The sequence below is a fragment of the Narcine bancroftii genome, chromosome 8 (assembly GCF_036971445.1).
Source record: "Narcine bancroftii isolate sNarBan1 chromosome 8, sNarBan1.hap1, whole genome shotgun sequence".
NCBI lineage: Eukaryota > Metazoa > Chordata > Chondrichthyes > Torpediniformes > Narcinidae > Narcine > Narcine bancroftii.
Genome location: NC_091476.1, coordinates 156,334,616 through 156,348,682, shown reverse-complemented (window position 1 = coordinate 156,348,682; position 14,067 = coordinate 156,334,616). Strand labels below are relative to the sequence as shown.

Below are 14,067 nucleotides of genomic sequence, written 5' to 3'. Positions count from 1 at the left end.
AAAAATACAAGAAAAATCCTAAGAAAAGAAATCAGGAAGGCTAAAAGAAGACATGAGCCAGACAATGTGAAGGGAAATCCTAAGGATTTCTACAGGTATAGTAATGGACAAAATTGGTCTCCTTGAAGATCAGAGTGGTTGGCTATGTATGGAGCCAGAAGAGATAGGGGGGATCTTAAATGGGATTTTGCATCAAGAAACTAGCACAGAGACTAAGGAGGTAAGGAAAACAAGCAGTGAAGTCATGGAACCTATATAGATTAAAAAGGAAGTGCCTGCTATCGTAAAGCAAAGAAGGGTGGATAAATTCCCAGGTCCTGACAAGATATTCCCTTGGACTTTGAGGAAGACTAGTGCAGAAATTGCAGGGGCTCTGGTGAAAATATTTAAAATGTCCTTAACCACAGGTGAGGTGCTGGAGGATCGGAGGGTAGCTCATGTGTTCCTTGTTTAAAAAGGGCTCCAAAATTAACCTTGGAAATTATAGATTGGTGAGCCTAACATCAGTAGTGGATGTTATGGAAAGCTACACTTAGCGATTGTGTATACAAGTACTTGGATAGCCAGGGACTGATTAAAGATAGTCAACATGCATCGTAGGTCATGTTTAACCATTCTTATAGAGTTTTTCAAAGAGGTTACCAGGAAAGTTAAAGGAAAGCTGTGGAATCTGTCTACAAGGCCATTGACAAGGTCCCATATGGTAGGTTAGTCAGAAAGGTGCATTGGCATTTACACGTGTCCTTGGGGTGTGAATATTGATGATCTGGTCCATCACCTAATGAACCTAATTCATTTAGTCCCCAGAATCCTCCACAAAGATCACACAAACTATCCAATCAGTCCTTCCCTTTAAGTGCTGGCCTGGCTGAGAGCAAAGAGAAGGAATTAGATCCATTCTCTTGATCAATTTGGATATATCCTTTACTAATGCAACTACGAGGGTGAACAGCCTCTCCTGGTTTTCTCTGAAGTAGTTCCAATTTTCACACACTAGGGAATTAAAAGCTGAAAGTGAATAGCTATGAAAATAAAGGAAAGTTTACTGCTGTGTCCACAACACTGAATGACTATGATAATCCTTAATAAAAGGATTGGCATAGTTCGCAACAGCAAAACTATGTCCTATTTGTATGATCATGCGCTTCCATACATATGGTAATATCCCATCAAAAATCTGGGTGTGGTTTATGTATCCACTCATAATTAACTGTCCCATTGAATGTTTGTCTATTTTGCCCGCACCATGATAATCTCTTTAGGATCCACACACTGGGAGTGTGGGCTATAACGTAAATGGTGAGGGCAATATGGTGATTTTAGGAACTGAAATATTGTTTCGAAAGGCTCCAATTTCCCATCAATTACAGGCACCTGTTGAGGTTATGCCTCAAGAAGGCAGTCAACATAACCCCACCCCTGACATCCTGGTTACAACTTCTTCTCACTGCTTTCTTTTTTTTTATAATTTTTTATTTTTCACACTGTGAACCATATCAACCAAAATATGTACAAACTTTTCTCATTAAATTTACACAGAGGCATTTTCTCCCTTTTTTTCCCCCTTTCCCTCCCTCCTCTCTTCCCACCCCCCTGCAAAACTCATAAATATTCAACATATACAATATAATAAAACCATAAAATAATATCTTCACACCAAGGAAAATAAACAAGAAAAATGCGTCATCTATTTGTTACACAAAACCATAAAATAATATCTTCACACCAAGGAAAATAAACAAGAAAAATGCGTCATCTATTTGTTACACAAAACCATAAAACAATATCTTCACACCAAGGAAAATAAACAAGAAAAATGTGTCATCTATATGTTACACACTGAATCTAGTCGTTTGTCTTCTTATCATTTTTAGGGGATGGAGGTCCTAGGCAAGCTCTCTCTATTATGTTCCATGTATGGTTCCCAAATTTGTTCAAATAATGAGTCTTTATTTTTTTTTAACTTGTATGTTATTTTTTCCAGTGGAATACATTTATTCATTTCCATGTACCATTGCTGTCTTCTCAAGCTCTCTTCCATTTTCAAAGTTGACATTATACATTTTTTTGCTATCGCTAAGGCTATCATAATGAATCTTTTTTGCACTTCATCTAATTTGAGGCCTAATTCTTTACTTCTTATGTTACTTAAAAGAAAGATCTCTGGATTTTTTTGTTGTTATTTTTTGTAATTTTATTTAATATCTGATTTAGTACTTCCCAAAACGTATCACTTTCGTACATGCCCAAATTGGATGGACCGTTGTTCCCATTTCCTTCTTACAGCTAAAACATCTATCCGATAATGTTGAATCCCATTCTTTTAATTTTTGAGGCGTGATATTTACCCTGTGTAACCAATTATACTGTATCATGCGTAACCTTGTGTTTATTGTATTCATCATAATTCCAGAACATAACTTTTCCCATACTTCATTTTTTATCTTTGTTTAAATCCTTTTCCCATTTCTGTTTAGGTTTATAGTTTATTTCCTCATTTTCCTTATCTTACAGCTTAATGTACATGTTCGTTATAAATCTTTTAATTATCATTGTGTCTGCAATCACATATTCAAAGCTGCTTCCTTCTGGTAATCTCAATCTGTTTCTCAATTTATCCTTTAAATAAGCTTTCAATTGATGATATTTCCCAAAAAACAATTTTCTATTCTTTTGACTCCTTTTCTTTCCCATTCTCTAAAGGAAAGATCATCTATTGTAAAAGGGATTAGTGGATTTTGCGTCAATAATAGTTTTGATATTTGGTAATTCATTTTTTTCCTTTCTAAGTGGATCTTCTTCCATGTATTAAGTAAATGATGCAATACTGGTCAGCTTTTAAATTGCATCAGCTTTTCATCCCACTTATAAAGTATATGGTTCGGTACCTTCTCCCCTATTTTATCTAGTTTTATCTTAGTCCATTCTGGTTTTTCCCTTGTCTGGTTAAAAATCTGATAAATACCTTAATTGTGCAGCTCTATAATAATTTCTAAAGTTTGGTAACTGCAAACCACCTTGGTTATACCTCTCTGTTAATTTATCTAACACTACCCTCAGTTTCCTCCCTTTCCACAAGAATTTCCTTATTACTCTCTTTAGTTCATTAAAATAAACTTCTGTTAAGGGAATTGGTAATGTTTGAAATAAATATTGTATCCTTTGGAACACGTTCATTTTAATGCAGTTTACCCTCCCTATCAACGTTAGAAGTAATTCTTTCCAATTTTCTAAGTCTTCCTGCAATTTCTTTATTAGTGGCTGATAATTTAGTTTGTACAAATGGCTTAAGTTATTATCTAACCTGATCTCTATTTAAATGGTGATTCTTTTTTAAATTCTGTATAATCCACGTTACTCATTGGCATCACTTCACTTTTATTTGTGATGATCTTGTACCCCGATATTTCTCCATATTCCTTCAATTTCTTTTGTAATTCTTTTATTGATATCTCTGGTTCTGTTAGGTATACTATGATGTCATCTGCAAATAAGCTGATTTTATACTCTTTCTCCTTTATTTTTATCCCTTTTATTTTATTTTCTATTCTTATCAGTTCTGCCAAAGGTTCTGTTGCTAAGGCAAACAATGAGGGGGATAATGGACATCCCTGTCTAGTTGACCTACTTAATTTAAATTGATTCGATACATATCCATTTACTGCTACCTTTGCCAACAGTCCATTATACAATGCTTTCATCCAATTTATATATTTTTCTGGTAGATTGAACTTCTGTAATACTTTAAATAAGTAGTTCCACTCTACTCTGTCAAAGGCTTTTACTGTGTCTAAAGCAACAGCCACTGTTGGTTTCTTATTTCCTTGAACTGCATGAATTAGATTAATAAGTTTGCAGACATTATCCGCTGTTCATCTTTTCTTAATAAATTCAGTTTGATCTTGTTTTACTATTTTTGGTACACAATTGGTCAATCTGTTTGCTAATATTTTCGCTATTATCTTATAATCTGAGTTAAGTCGAGATATTGGTCTATATGATGCTGGTGTTTATGGATCCTTCCCCATCTTTGGTATTACTGTAATTATTGCTGTCTTACATGAATCTGGCAAGTTTTGTGTTTCTTCTACCTGGTTCATTACTTCCAGGAGAAGAAGAATTAATAACTCTTTAAATGTTTTATAAAATTCTATTGGAAATCCATCCTCTCCTGGTGTTTTATTGTTTGGCAGCTTTTTTTTAAACATATCCTGTACTTCCTCTATTTCAAATGGTTTTATTAGTTTGTTTTGTTCCTCTTGCAATTTTGGCAGTTCAATTTTAGCTAAAAAAAACTCCTCTATTTTACAATCTTTCCCCTCATTCTCAGTTTGGTAGAATTGTTCATAAAAATTTCCTTAAAGTTTTCATTAATCTCTGTTGGGTTATATGTAATTTATTTGTCCTTTTTCCCTGATGCCAATACAGTTCTTTTAGCTTGTTCTGGTTTAAGTTGCCAGGCTAATATTTTATGTGTCTTTTCTCCCAGTTTGTAATACTTTTGCTTTGTTTTCATTATGTTCTTCTCCATCTTATACTTTTGTAATGTTTCGTATTTTATTTTTTTGTCCGCCAATTCTCTCCTTTTCATTATATCATCCCTTTTTACTAGTTCCTTTTCTGTACTTACTATCTCCCTTTCCAACTGCTCTATTTCCCGACTGTAATCCTTTTTCATCTTGGTTACATAACTTATTATCTGTCCTCTAATGAAGGCTTTCATTGCGTCCCATAATATAAATTTGTCTTTCACTGATCCTGTGTTAATTTCAAAATATGTTTTAATTTGGCATTCAATAAACTCTCTAAATTCCTGCCTTTTAAGTAGCATGGAGTTTAACCTCCATCTGTATGTTCTTAGTGGAATGTCCTCCAGTTCTATTGTTAATAACAGGGTTGAATGATCTGATAGTAGTCTAGCTCTATACTCAGTTTTCCTAACTCTCCCTTGAATATGGGCCAACAACAAAAACATATCAATCCTTGAGTATGTTTTGTGCCTACTCGAATAATATAAATATTCCTTCTCTCTTCGGTATTGCCTCCTCCATATATCCCTAAGTTTCATTTCCTGCATTGATTTAACCATAAATTTGACTACTTTATTCTTTTTGCTTGTCTTTTGTCCAGTTTTATCCAACATTGGATCCAAATTAAGGTTAAAATCCCCTCATATCAATATATTTCCTTGTGTATCTACAATCTTCAAAAAAAAATCCTGCATAAATTTTTGATCCTCCTCGTTAGGTGCATATATATTGAGCAAATTCCAAAATTCTGAGTATATCTGACACTTTATCATTACATACCTCCCTGCCAGATCTATTATTTCCTCCTCTATTTTGATTGGTACATTTTTGTTAACTAGTATGGCTACACCTCTAGCTTTTGAATTATAGGATGCTGCCACTACGTGTCCTACCCAGTCTCTCTTTAATTTGTTATGTTCCGCTTCAGTTAGATGCATTTCCTACACAAATGCTGTATCTATTTTTTCCTCCTTCAATAAATTTAGTAGCCTCTTCCTTTTAATTTGGTTATGTATTCCATTAATGTTTATAGTTATATAGTTCAACGTGGCCATCTCATATCCTGTTTACACCTCATTTCTGCTTCCTCACCACCTCCATCACACTTTTTCCCATTTTCATCTCTTAGTTTTTCCTTACTAAACTCAATGTACAACAACTCATTTAAAACATAAAATACCCTAACAGTTCCCACACCCAATAATACCTTAACCCCAAATGCTCCCCCCCCCTCTCTGAGTTGCCCATTATCCCTTGCCAGGCAACCACAACTTCCCTTTCCATTTGGACTGCGATCTTGCTCACAAGCTTCAACTGATATTACAGTGACGGTTAGTCCCTCTCTCCCCCAGCACCTCCCAGAAAACACTTTTTTTTACACATATAACAAAGCTCTTTTTTCCCCCTTCCTTCCTTCCCTCTCTTTCCCTCTTTAGTTCTTTACATATACATTATTTTTATATCTTTATATATACTTTATCGACGTTCTTCATTCTTGTTACATCTCTTCATCTCTCCTTCTGTCCTGCAAACATTCTGGGAATTCTTGTGCTTCCTCCGGATCCGAGAACAGTCTGTTTTGCTCCCGGGTATAAACATTTTAAGCACGGCTGGATGTCTTAACATGAATTTATAACCTTTTTTCCAAGAAATCGTTTTTGTTGTATTAAACTCCTTCCTCTTCTTTAAGAGTTCAAAACTTATGTCTGGGTAAAAAAAAAAAAATTTTGACCCATGTATTTCAATGGCTTATTATCTTCTCTAACTTTATTCCTTGCCCATTCCAGTATATTTTCGCTTTTCATATATCTCAAAAATTTTACTAAGATGGATCTTGGTTTTTGCTGTGTCTTTGATTTCGGAGCTAGTGTTCTGTGTGCCCTTTCTATTTCCATTTCTTCCTGAATTTCTGTTGTTTCCAGGACTTTCGGGATCCATCCTTTTATAAATTCTTTCATGTCTGTGCCTTCTTCACCCTCCTTCAGGCCCACTATTTTTATGTTGTTTCGCCTACTATAATTTTCCAACATATCAATTTTCTGAGATAACAACTCTTGTGTCTCTTTAATATTTTTGTCACTTTCTTCCAATTTTTCTCTTAAGTCATTTACTTCCATTTCTACAGCCATTTCCTGCTCTTCCACATTCTCTACTCTTCCCTATTTCTATCATGACCAGGTCTAAACTTTGCATTTTATCTTCTGCTGTTTTCATTTTCCTTTTAATTGCATTAAATTCTAATGATAACTATTCTTTTAATGATCTCATTTGTTCTTCAAAAAAAGCTTTATCTATATTCTGTCTATCTGTTTTACCATCTATTTCTCTGTGAAGATCTTGGTCTTCTTCTTCCTCTTCTGTGTCTGTACTTGTATTTGTGTCTTCTTCTTCTCTTCTTTGTGTCTGTGTCGCTTCTGTTTTTCCTGATGAGCTGCTTATATCTCTTTGTCAGGCCTCCTCTTGCTGGGCCTCTTGCTGTTGGTCCTCCCCTCCTGGGCTGCTCGTCTGTCGCGCCTCCTGTCATTGATCCTCTTGTCGGTCAACCCTCCGTCTTTCTCCTTTGTCTGTTTCCTTGCTCCCTTCCTCGTCCTCTAGCTGAGCACCCTGGTGTCGGGCGTCCCTCAACTGTTTGCGCTGCCCGTCCTCTGCTGACCCCCTCTCCCATCGGTGTCCTCTTTTTCTTTTGATCGCGCAGTTGTGTACTTTTGTTTGGCTCCAAGAGCCACTTTTGAAGTCCACTGATTGGGAGTTGCGACTCTGCAGGGGAGGCACTAACCTTGGGGATCGGGCGCTCCTTGCCACCGCAGCTCCCTGCTCCTTCATGCAGGTAAGGCCTTCTTCTTTCTTCTCCAGCGACTTTTCTATTTTTTTTTTTCGGTTGTTTTTACTTTCTCCTTCTTAGGTGCCATCTTCTTTCTCTTTTCTGTAACTTTATCATCTATTTCTTATATTTTATTTTTGTTGTACTTTGTCTTTTCCTAACTTTTTTCCTATTTTTCTGGAGAGGGCTGGTTTTCCCAACTGGCCACTTCCTCATGTGACGCCTCCTCTCACTGCTTTCTTGAGGTAGAAATTACAGAAGCCTTAAGGCCAGCACCTCTAAGTTCAAGAACGGTTTATTTTTCCCACAGCTATCGGATTCTTGACTAATCGTGGACTGCTCTGACAGCACAAAAGGATTCAAGACCATTGTAACACCACTTGTTTTTCCTATTTCACTTTGAATATTTATTATCTCTTTTTAATTAATTTAACATAGACTATTGTAATTTTTTAACACAAGTTCAGCTGCAGCAAGTAAGAATTTTGATGCATATGCACGTACAATGAATATGATAGCAAATGTTATTAGCGACTATCAAATTCCATTCACAGATGTTTCCCTTCACCAAGCTTTAATAGCTTACTTTTATTTGCTCTTTTGCAATCTCTCTGATAAGCAGCATCAGATCTAGTAAGCATGACAAGTGTAACTCGAAAATATGCAAGGGCTTAATCAAGTTTAAAATTTTTTACAGACACACTCAGGAGTAATTAGCCCATAATGAGTAATAAAGGGTGGCACTTTCACAAACCAGGATTTTTCCTTTGGTTGTAAAAAGGCAGGTCAGAATTACAGTCCTCAACCAACCAGCCAAAGGGCTAACTGAACCTACTTAAATGTTACAATCAATGAATTCAACGCCATCAATTCTTAGCACCTTAAATTCCATAATGTTCTCACTGATCTGGCCTTCACTCAAATTTAAATGACCCAGTAATCCCATTAGTTAGAAAGAAGAGTTGCTTATACCTTTAGAGTCCGGACCTTGGATTTTCCTTCCTGACGATATTGTAGAATTGTCTCAATAAACTTAATGCTGAGAAAAGCCCAGATCTTCATGTAGTGTAGCCGTCCACACGTTAGCACCAAGTGCAACAGCTCTTCATCGATTTGTTCATGACTATTATTAAATTCCAATGTCAGTTTCTGGCAAGAAAAGTCACATCTCAACATGAGGAGTTTGTACTCTATTATTTATTTCTGTTGAAACAGAAGGATGATTTTGGACGTAGCATTTGCTTCTGAAAAGGTATCGGTGAGTCAGCCACAGATCCCTCCCTTTGCATACAGGCATACAAATTAAGCATGGGGAACACCGCATATATGTTCCCTTCAAGGCTAGTTCACAACTCAATGAAATTAACACCATGCTCCCATCTACATCCCATAGCACTTCACGGCCCCCATTTATCATATATACGCTCATTTCCCCATTAAAAATACTCAAGAGTTTCTGCTTCCCTCACCATATGAAAACAACTGTGTTCCAAACACTCATGAGCCTCTTGACAGAAGAAATTTGCCCTCCTTTCTGTCTTAAATGGATGACCTTGTACAATTAAACAGTAATTGCTACCTCTGGATTTTCCCACAAGAGGAAGCATCTTCTCAATATCTACCTTGTATCAACACCTCAGGTTTTAACGTATATACTCATATAAAAGTTCATACCATGTAGAATCGACCCCCATATTTTTGGCCCAAAAAACTGGTATTTTAGTCTATCACCTCAGCCCTCGTCACCCACCCATTGGAACTCCCAACGCCTTGGACAATGCAGATACTTATTGCGGTCCAAAGAAGTATCCGTTTAATAGTTAACTCTATAAATTTAGCGTTAAAGAATGGTCGACAAAACTCAACTTTTACACAGTATATGCTTTAATCACTCCTTTGAAGTCTTTTAAACTCCTGTAGATTCAAGCAGATCCTGTCAACCTTTCTACATGAAACAACCTATCCAATCCAAGTATCAGACCAGTAAACCTTATCTGAGCTTCTTCCATATACATCTTCTTTAATTAAAATATTAATGTAGCGTAGATAAAAGCTCACCCTTGACTGGAGGGAGAACAAATGCTTTTATTAGCTTAAAACACAGTTAGGGTTCATGAACAGGCTTCAGAGGGGTTCTAGGTTAGACGGGAAAGTAGGGTTATATACGGGGCCCAGGGGAGGAGCTGGGAGGCAGCACTAGTCGTCAGTACAGCACACTTCTAGTGAATCCCAGTTCACTGCAAATAATATGGACATTTTATTCCAGACATGGTTTCACTGTTGCCCTGTAGTTAGTTGAAGCATGATTTTACTTTTAATTCCTGTGACTGACATCAATCGCGCGAAGCAGAATGAAGGTTAAATGCAAGCTTTAATAGAGTCATAGATACAGCTAGGTCTTGCCTCTGTGCAAGCCCAGATCAGAAGGAGGAGTGCGAGTTCTGATCAGCTTTATATACAGGGTCGTCATGTGGTGACCCCTGGTGACCTAGTGGTGTAATGGCATATCACCACATTCACCCCCTTAAAGGAATTTGGCCACTCCCTCCCCCCCCCTCCCCCACTGCAAATTCATGTCCAGGATCTGGTGGGCTTTCCTTAGTCTCTTAGACCTTCGGGGTATTGGGGCAGGGGATTCTGACATTGGGTGGATGAGGGTGCAGGGCTGCTCATTGCCTGCAAAGAAGGGATATGCTGAGGGGGGGGGAGGGGGGTGGTGTAGGGCTTTCTGGGCAGGTACTGGCTGTTGGGGGTGTATCGGTCAGCGGTTCATTTTGGGGTGCTATGATGGTCGGTTGTCCTGGTGTCTGCTGTCCATCTTGCTGGTCCGTCAGGGTCTGTGATTCTTCCTCATCGTACACTATACCGGCCGGCGTGCTGCCCCTTATGGCTATGGAATATTCCCATCTGTCCCTGAATATGATGACCACGTAGAGGGGGGTTTGCATGCCTCAGCTCTACTGGCTCCGCCAGTGGGTCCATTTTGTGGGGCCTGCAGTGCTTCCAGAGAAGCACCAGACCCGGTGTCATCAGACATCTAGGCAGCACCGTGCCCATCACAGCTTTCCTTAAAAATGAAAACAAGCGGTCATGTGGAGTCATGTTTGTGGTGGTACACAACAGTGAGCGTATCGAATGTAAAGCCTCCAGTAATAAGTCCTGCCATCTTGCCGCAGGTAGGTCTTTTGCCTTTAAGGTCAACGGTACTGCTTTCCAAATAGTGGCATTTTCCCTTTCCACTTGCCCATTACCTGTGGGGTTGTAGCTTGTAGTGCGGCATTTGATGATACTTCTGTCCCATAGGTACTGGTGGACTTCTGCACTCATGAATGCAGCACCCCTGTCGATGTGTATATAGTTGGGGTACCCACACATGCTGAAAATAGATAGCAGGCACTTTATTACTGTGGCTGGCAACACATAGGGGCATGGAATTGCGTAAGGGAAATGGGAGTATTCATCTCTGGCGTTAAGGAAGTAGACGTTCCTGTCGTAAGAGGGGAGTGGGCCTTTAAAGTCGAGGCTGAGGCATTCAAAGGGTCTGGTGGCTTTTATCAATGTAGCCCTGTCTGGCCAGTAGAACTGCGGTTTGCATTCCGCGCAGATGGGACAGCCCTTGTTTGCTGTCCTTACCTCCTTAACCAAGAACAGGAGATTGTGGATCCTTATGAAATGGAACAATCTAGTGACCCCCGGGTGGCCCAGCTCATTGTGCAAGCTCTGCAGCTGGGACATGTGATTGAGGACCATGCAGATGCCCCTGGACAGCGCATCTGGGGGCTCATTGAGCTTCCCAGGCTGATATAGAATGTCATAATTGTATGTGGACAGTTCTATCCTCCAGCCCAAAATTTTTTCATTTTTTTATTTTCCCCGTTCTGGTTGTCGAACGTGAATGCCATGGATCATTGGTCCGTGACCAGTGTGAAGCGCTTACAAGCCAGGCAATGTCTCCAATGCCTCACCGCTTCTATGATGACCTGTGTCTCCTTCTCCACTACCGAGTTTCTCACCTCTGACCCCTGTAGGGTCCGCAAGAAAAAGGTTATGGGTCGCCCTTCCTGATTCAGTGTGGCCGCCAGTGCTACACCTGAGGCATTCGTCACCACTTGGAAGTGGATCGTCTCATCTATGGCCCATGGGTTGCTTTTGCAATCAGGTCCCTAATCTCTGTAAAGGCTTTGACAGCCACCGGTCCGAGGGGAAATTCCAAGGCTTTTATGAGCGGGCGGGCCCTGTTGGCATAGTTGGGAACCCACTGTGAAGAAAGCATGAAGAGTCGCAAACATCTTTTTAACATTTTCTGTGTGTGAGCAACTGGGAGGTCTAGGAGTGGGCGCATGTGGGCAGGGTCTGGGCTGATTTCCCAGTTTTGTACTACATATCCCAGGATGGCTAGTTTCTTATCACTAAAGATGCATTCATCCTTATTGTATGTTAGGTTACGTTCCTTAGCTGCCTGGAAGAACCACTTGAGGTTTGTATCATGGTCGGCTTTAGGGAGGCCGCAAATGGTAACGTTGTCGAGGAAAGGGAACACCGCCTTAAATTGATACTCGTCTACTATGCAGTCCATCTCCCGCTGGAATAGTGATACCCCATTAGTGATGCCGAAGAAGAGACGGAGAAACTGGTACAGTCTGCCATCTGCCTCAAACGTCGTGTATATGCAGTCGCTCTCTCTAATGGGAAACTGATGATACGCTGCCTTGATGTCTATAATGGAGAATACCTTATTCTACGCAATGCTATTCACCATGTCCACTATGCGTGGTGGGCATCCAGCTGTGTAAACTTGTTGATGGTCTGATTGTAGTCGACCATCATTCGTTGCTTCTCCCCCGACCTTACTACAACAACTTGAGCTCTCCAGGGGCTGGAGCTCTTCTCTATAATGCCCTCTTGTAGGGGTCTGCGAACCTCCACTCTAATGAACTCTCCATCCCGCGGGCTGTACCTCCTGCTCTTGGTGGCTATTGGCGTGCAGCCCGGGGTGAGATGAGTGAATAGTGGGGGAGGTTCTACATTCAGAGCTGTCAGGTTACAGTGTTGTTTGTTCTCGAGGAGCAGTGGGGGAAGGGGCCCATTGTGTACCATTGTAATGGTCTCCAATTGACAATGAAAGTCCAGCCCAAGCAGAACGGGAACACAGAGACAGGGGAGAACTAATAATTTAAATTCCTCATACTCTGTGCCTTGTACTTCTAATGTGACCTTGCAGAAGTGCGTTACTTTAGCTGTATGGCTGGACCCAGTCCCGGAGAGTTACTTAACAGGCAGGGCTCTGGGCCGTTCTTTACCTACTCCCAGGTGCTTTTGTCCCTCTCACAATCCTCGGTCACTGGGAGAGTCCCTGCGGCTCCCCACCTGGTCCGTACTCGGCTGCATGTGCATGGGGGATATCTCCATTTTCAGATCCTTGGATCTGGTTTCGGTGGAGTCGGAAGCGTGGGTGAGGACAGGAGTAACTTCCTTCCCAGATATAAATCACTCTATTAAATTGTGACCAACATCAATCACACAAAGCAGAGTGAAGATTAAATCCAGGCTTAATAGAGTGATATATACAGCTAGGTCTTGCCTCTGTGCAAGCCCAGGTCAGAAGGAGGAGCATGAGTTCCGATCGGCTTTATATACAGGGTCGTCAGGTGGTGGCCCCTGGTGACTTAGTGGTGTAATGGCATATCCACCACAATTCCCTTCAGAATAAATGATAACATATCCTTATTTTTCACAACAGCTAAATAGTAAACTTTGGCAAGTCAGCATGAGGGTACCCAGAAACCTCTGCATCTCAGATTGCATGACTTAAAAAAATTTTTTAATGCCAAAGTGGACAAGTTCACATTTTCCCCGCATTAGCCAGATCTCACAGATTCACTCACCTCGCTGCCTCCCTCCATTTGTAGTCTTACGTCTGCTTCACATTTTATATTCCCACCTATTTCTCCGTGATCAGCACATTTAACAACAATACCTTTAGAATTTTCACCCTATCAGTCACGTAAACCGTAAACAGTTGAGACCCAGCACTGACGTCAGCTGGGAAAAGACTCGTTTGTGCCTCTTCTCCGTTTGTGGTCACCCTCTCATTCCTCTTCACAATGCCAATTTGTTCTTTTTAACAATGAATGTTTGAGGCCTTCTGGAAATCTGTGTACACTAAATCCAGGTTATTTGTGAGAGGAAAGGATGTAATAAGAAAAGGTAGGTGTTATTAAAGCCTCTGGTAAATGTACTGTGTTGATGTCAATGACATCAGCCTTCAACCCCTCCAGTGACATAACTACTTCCAGACAAGTTTCAGCTTGAAGTGTCAGCTCAAAGATATGTAGATTTTATGTCAAAATGTATCCCAGTTCCCTGCGGCATGGTTAATGCAGCACCAGCGACCTGTATTGAATTTGTCTTTCTGTAAGGAGTTTGCATGTTCTCCCCATGCCCCACTTGGGTTTTCCCCGGGTACTCCAGTTTCCTCCCACCCTCCAGAGCATATGGACTCAGTAGGTTCATTGAATGTAATTGAGTGGCATGAACTTCAATGGCTGGGATCAGCTTCTACAATGATGTGTCATTAAAAATCATTAAAATAAAAATTCCTGTCTCAAACATACCCACATTCCCATCCCCAGGTGTTCACAACCTTGATCTACATAAAATACTCAAAGTTTCTACTTCCCTCACCTTACGAAGATGAATCAATTCCAAAAACTCACG

At 40.0% G+C, this 14,067-nt stretch overlaps 1 protein-coding gene across 4 annotated transcripts in view; it reads right to left on the bottom strand.

Moving 5' to 3' along the window:
• The window catches only part of LOC138741448 (F-box only protein 39-like), a 36,349-nt gene that overhangs the window by 11,143 nt on the left and 11,139 nt on the right, over positions 1-14,067 (bottom strand). For 2 of the 4 annotated variants that reach the window (XM_069895565.1, XM_069895563.1), the window contains exon 4: positions 8,323-8,499. In XM_069895565.1, coding sequence (XP_069751666.1) covers positions 8,323-8,499 — 177 coding nt within the window. Of the gene's footprint in view, positions 1-8,322; positions 8,500-9,946; positions 10,418-10,601; positions 10,727-14,067 lie in introns of those variants that run through there. The other 2 variants (XM_069895566.1, XM_069895562.1) reach the window with 2 other exon arrangements.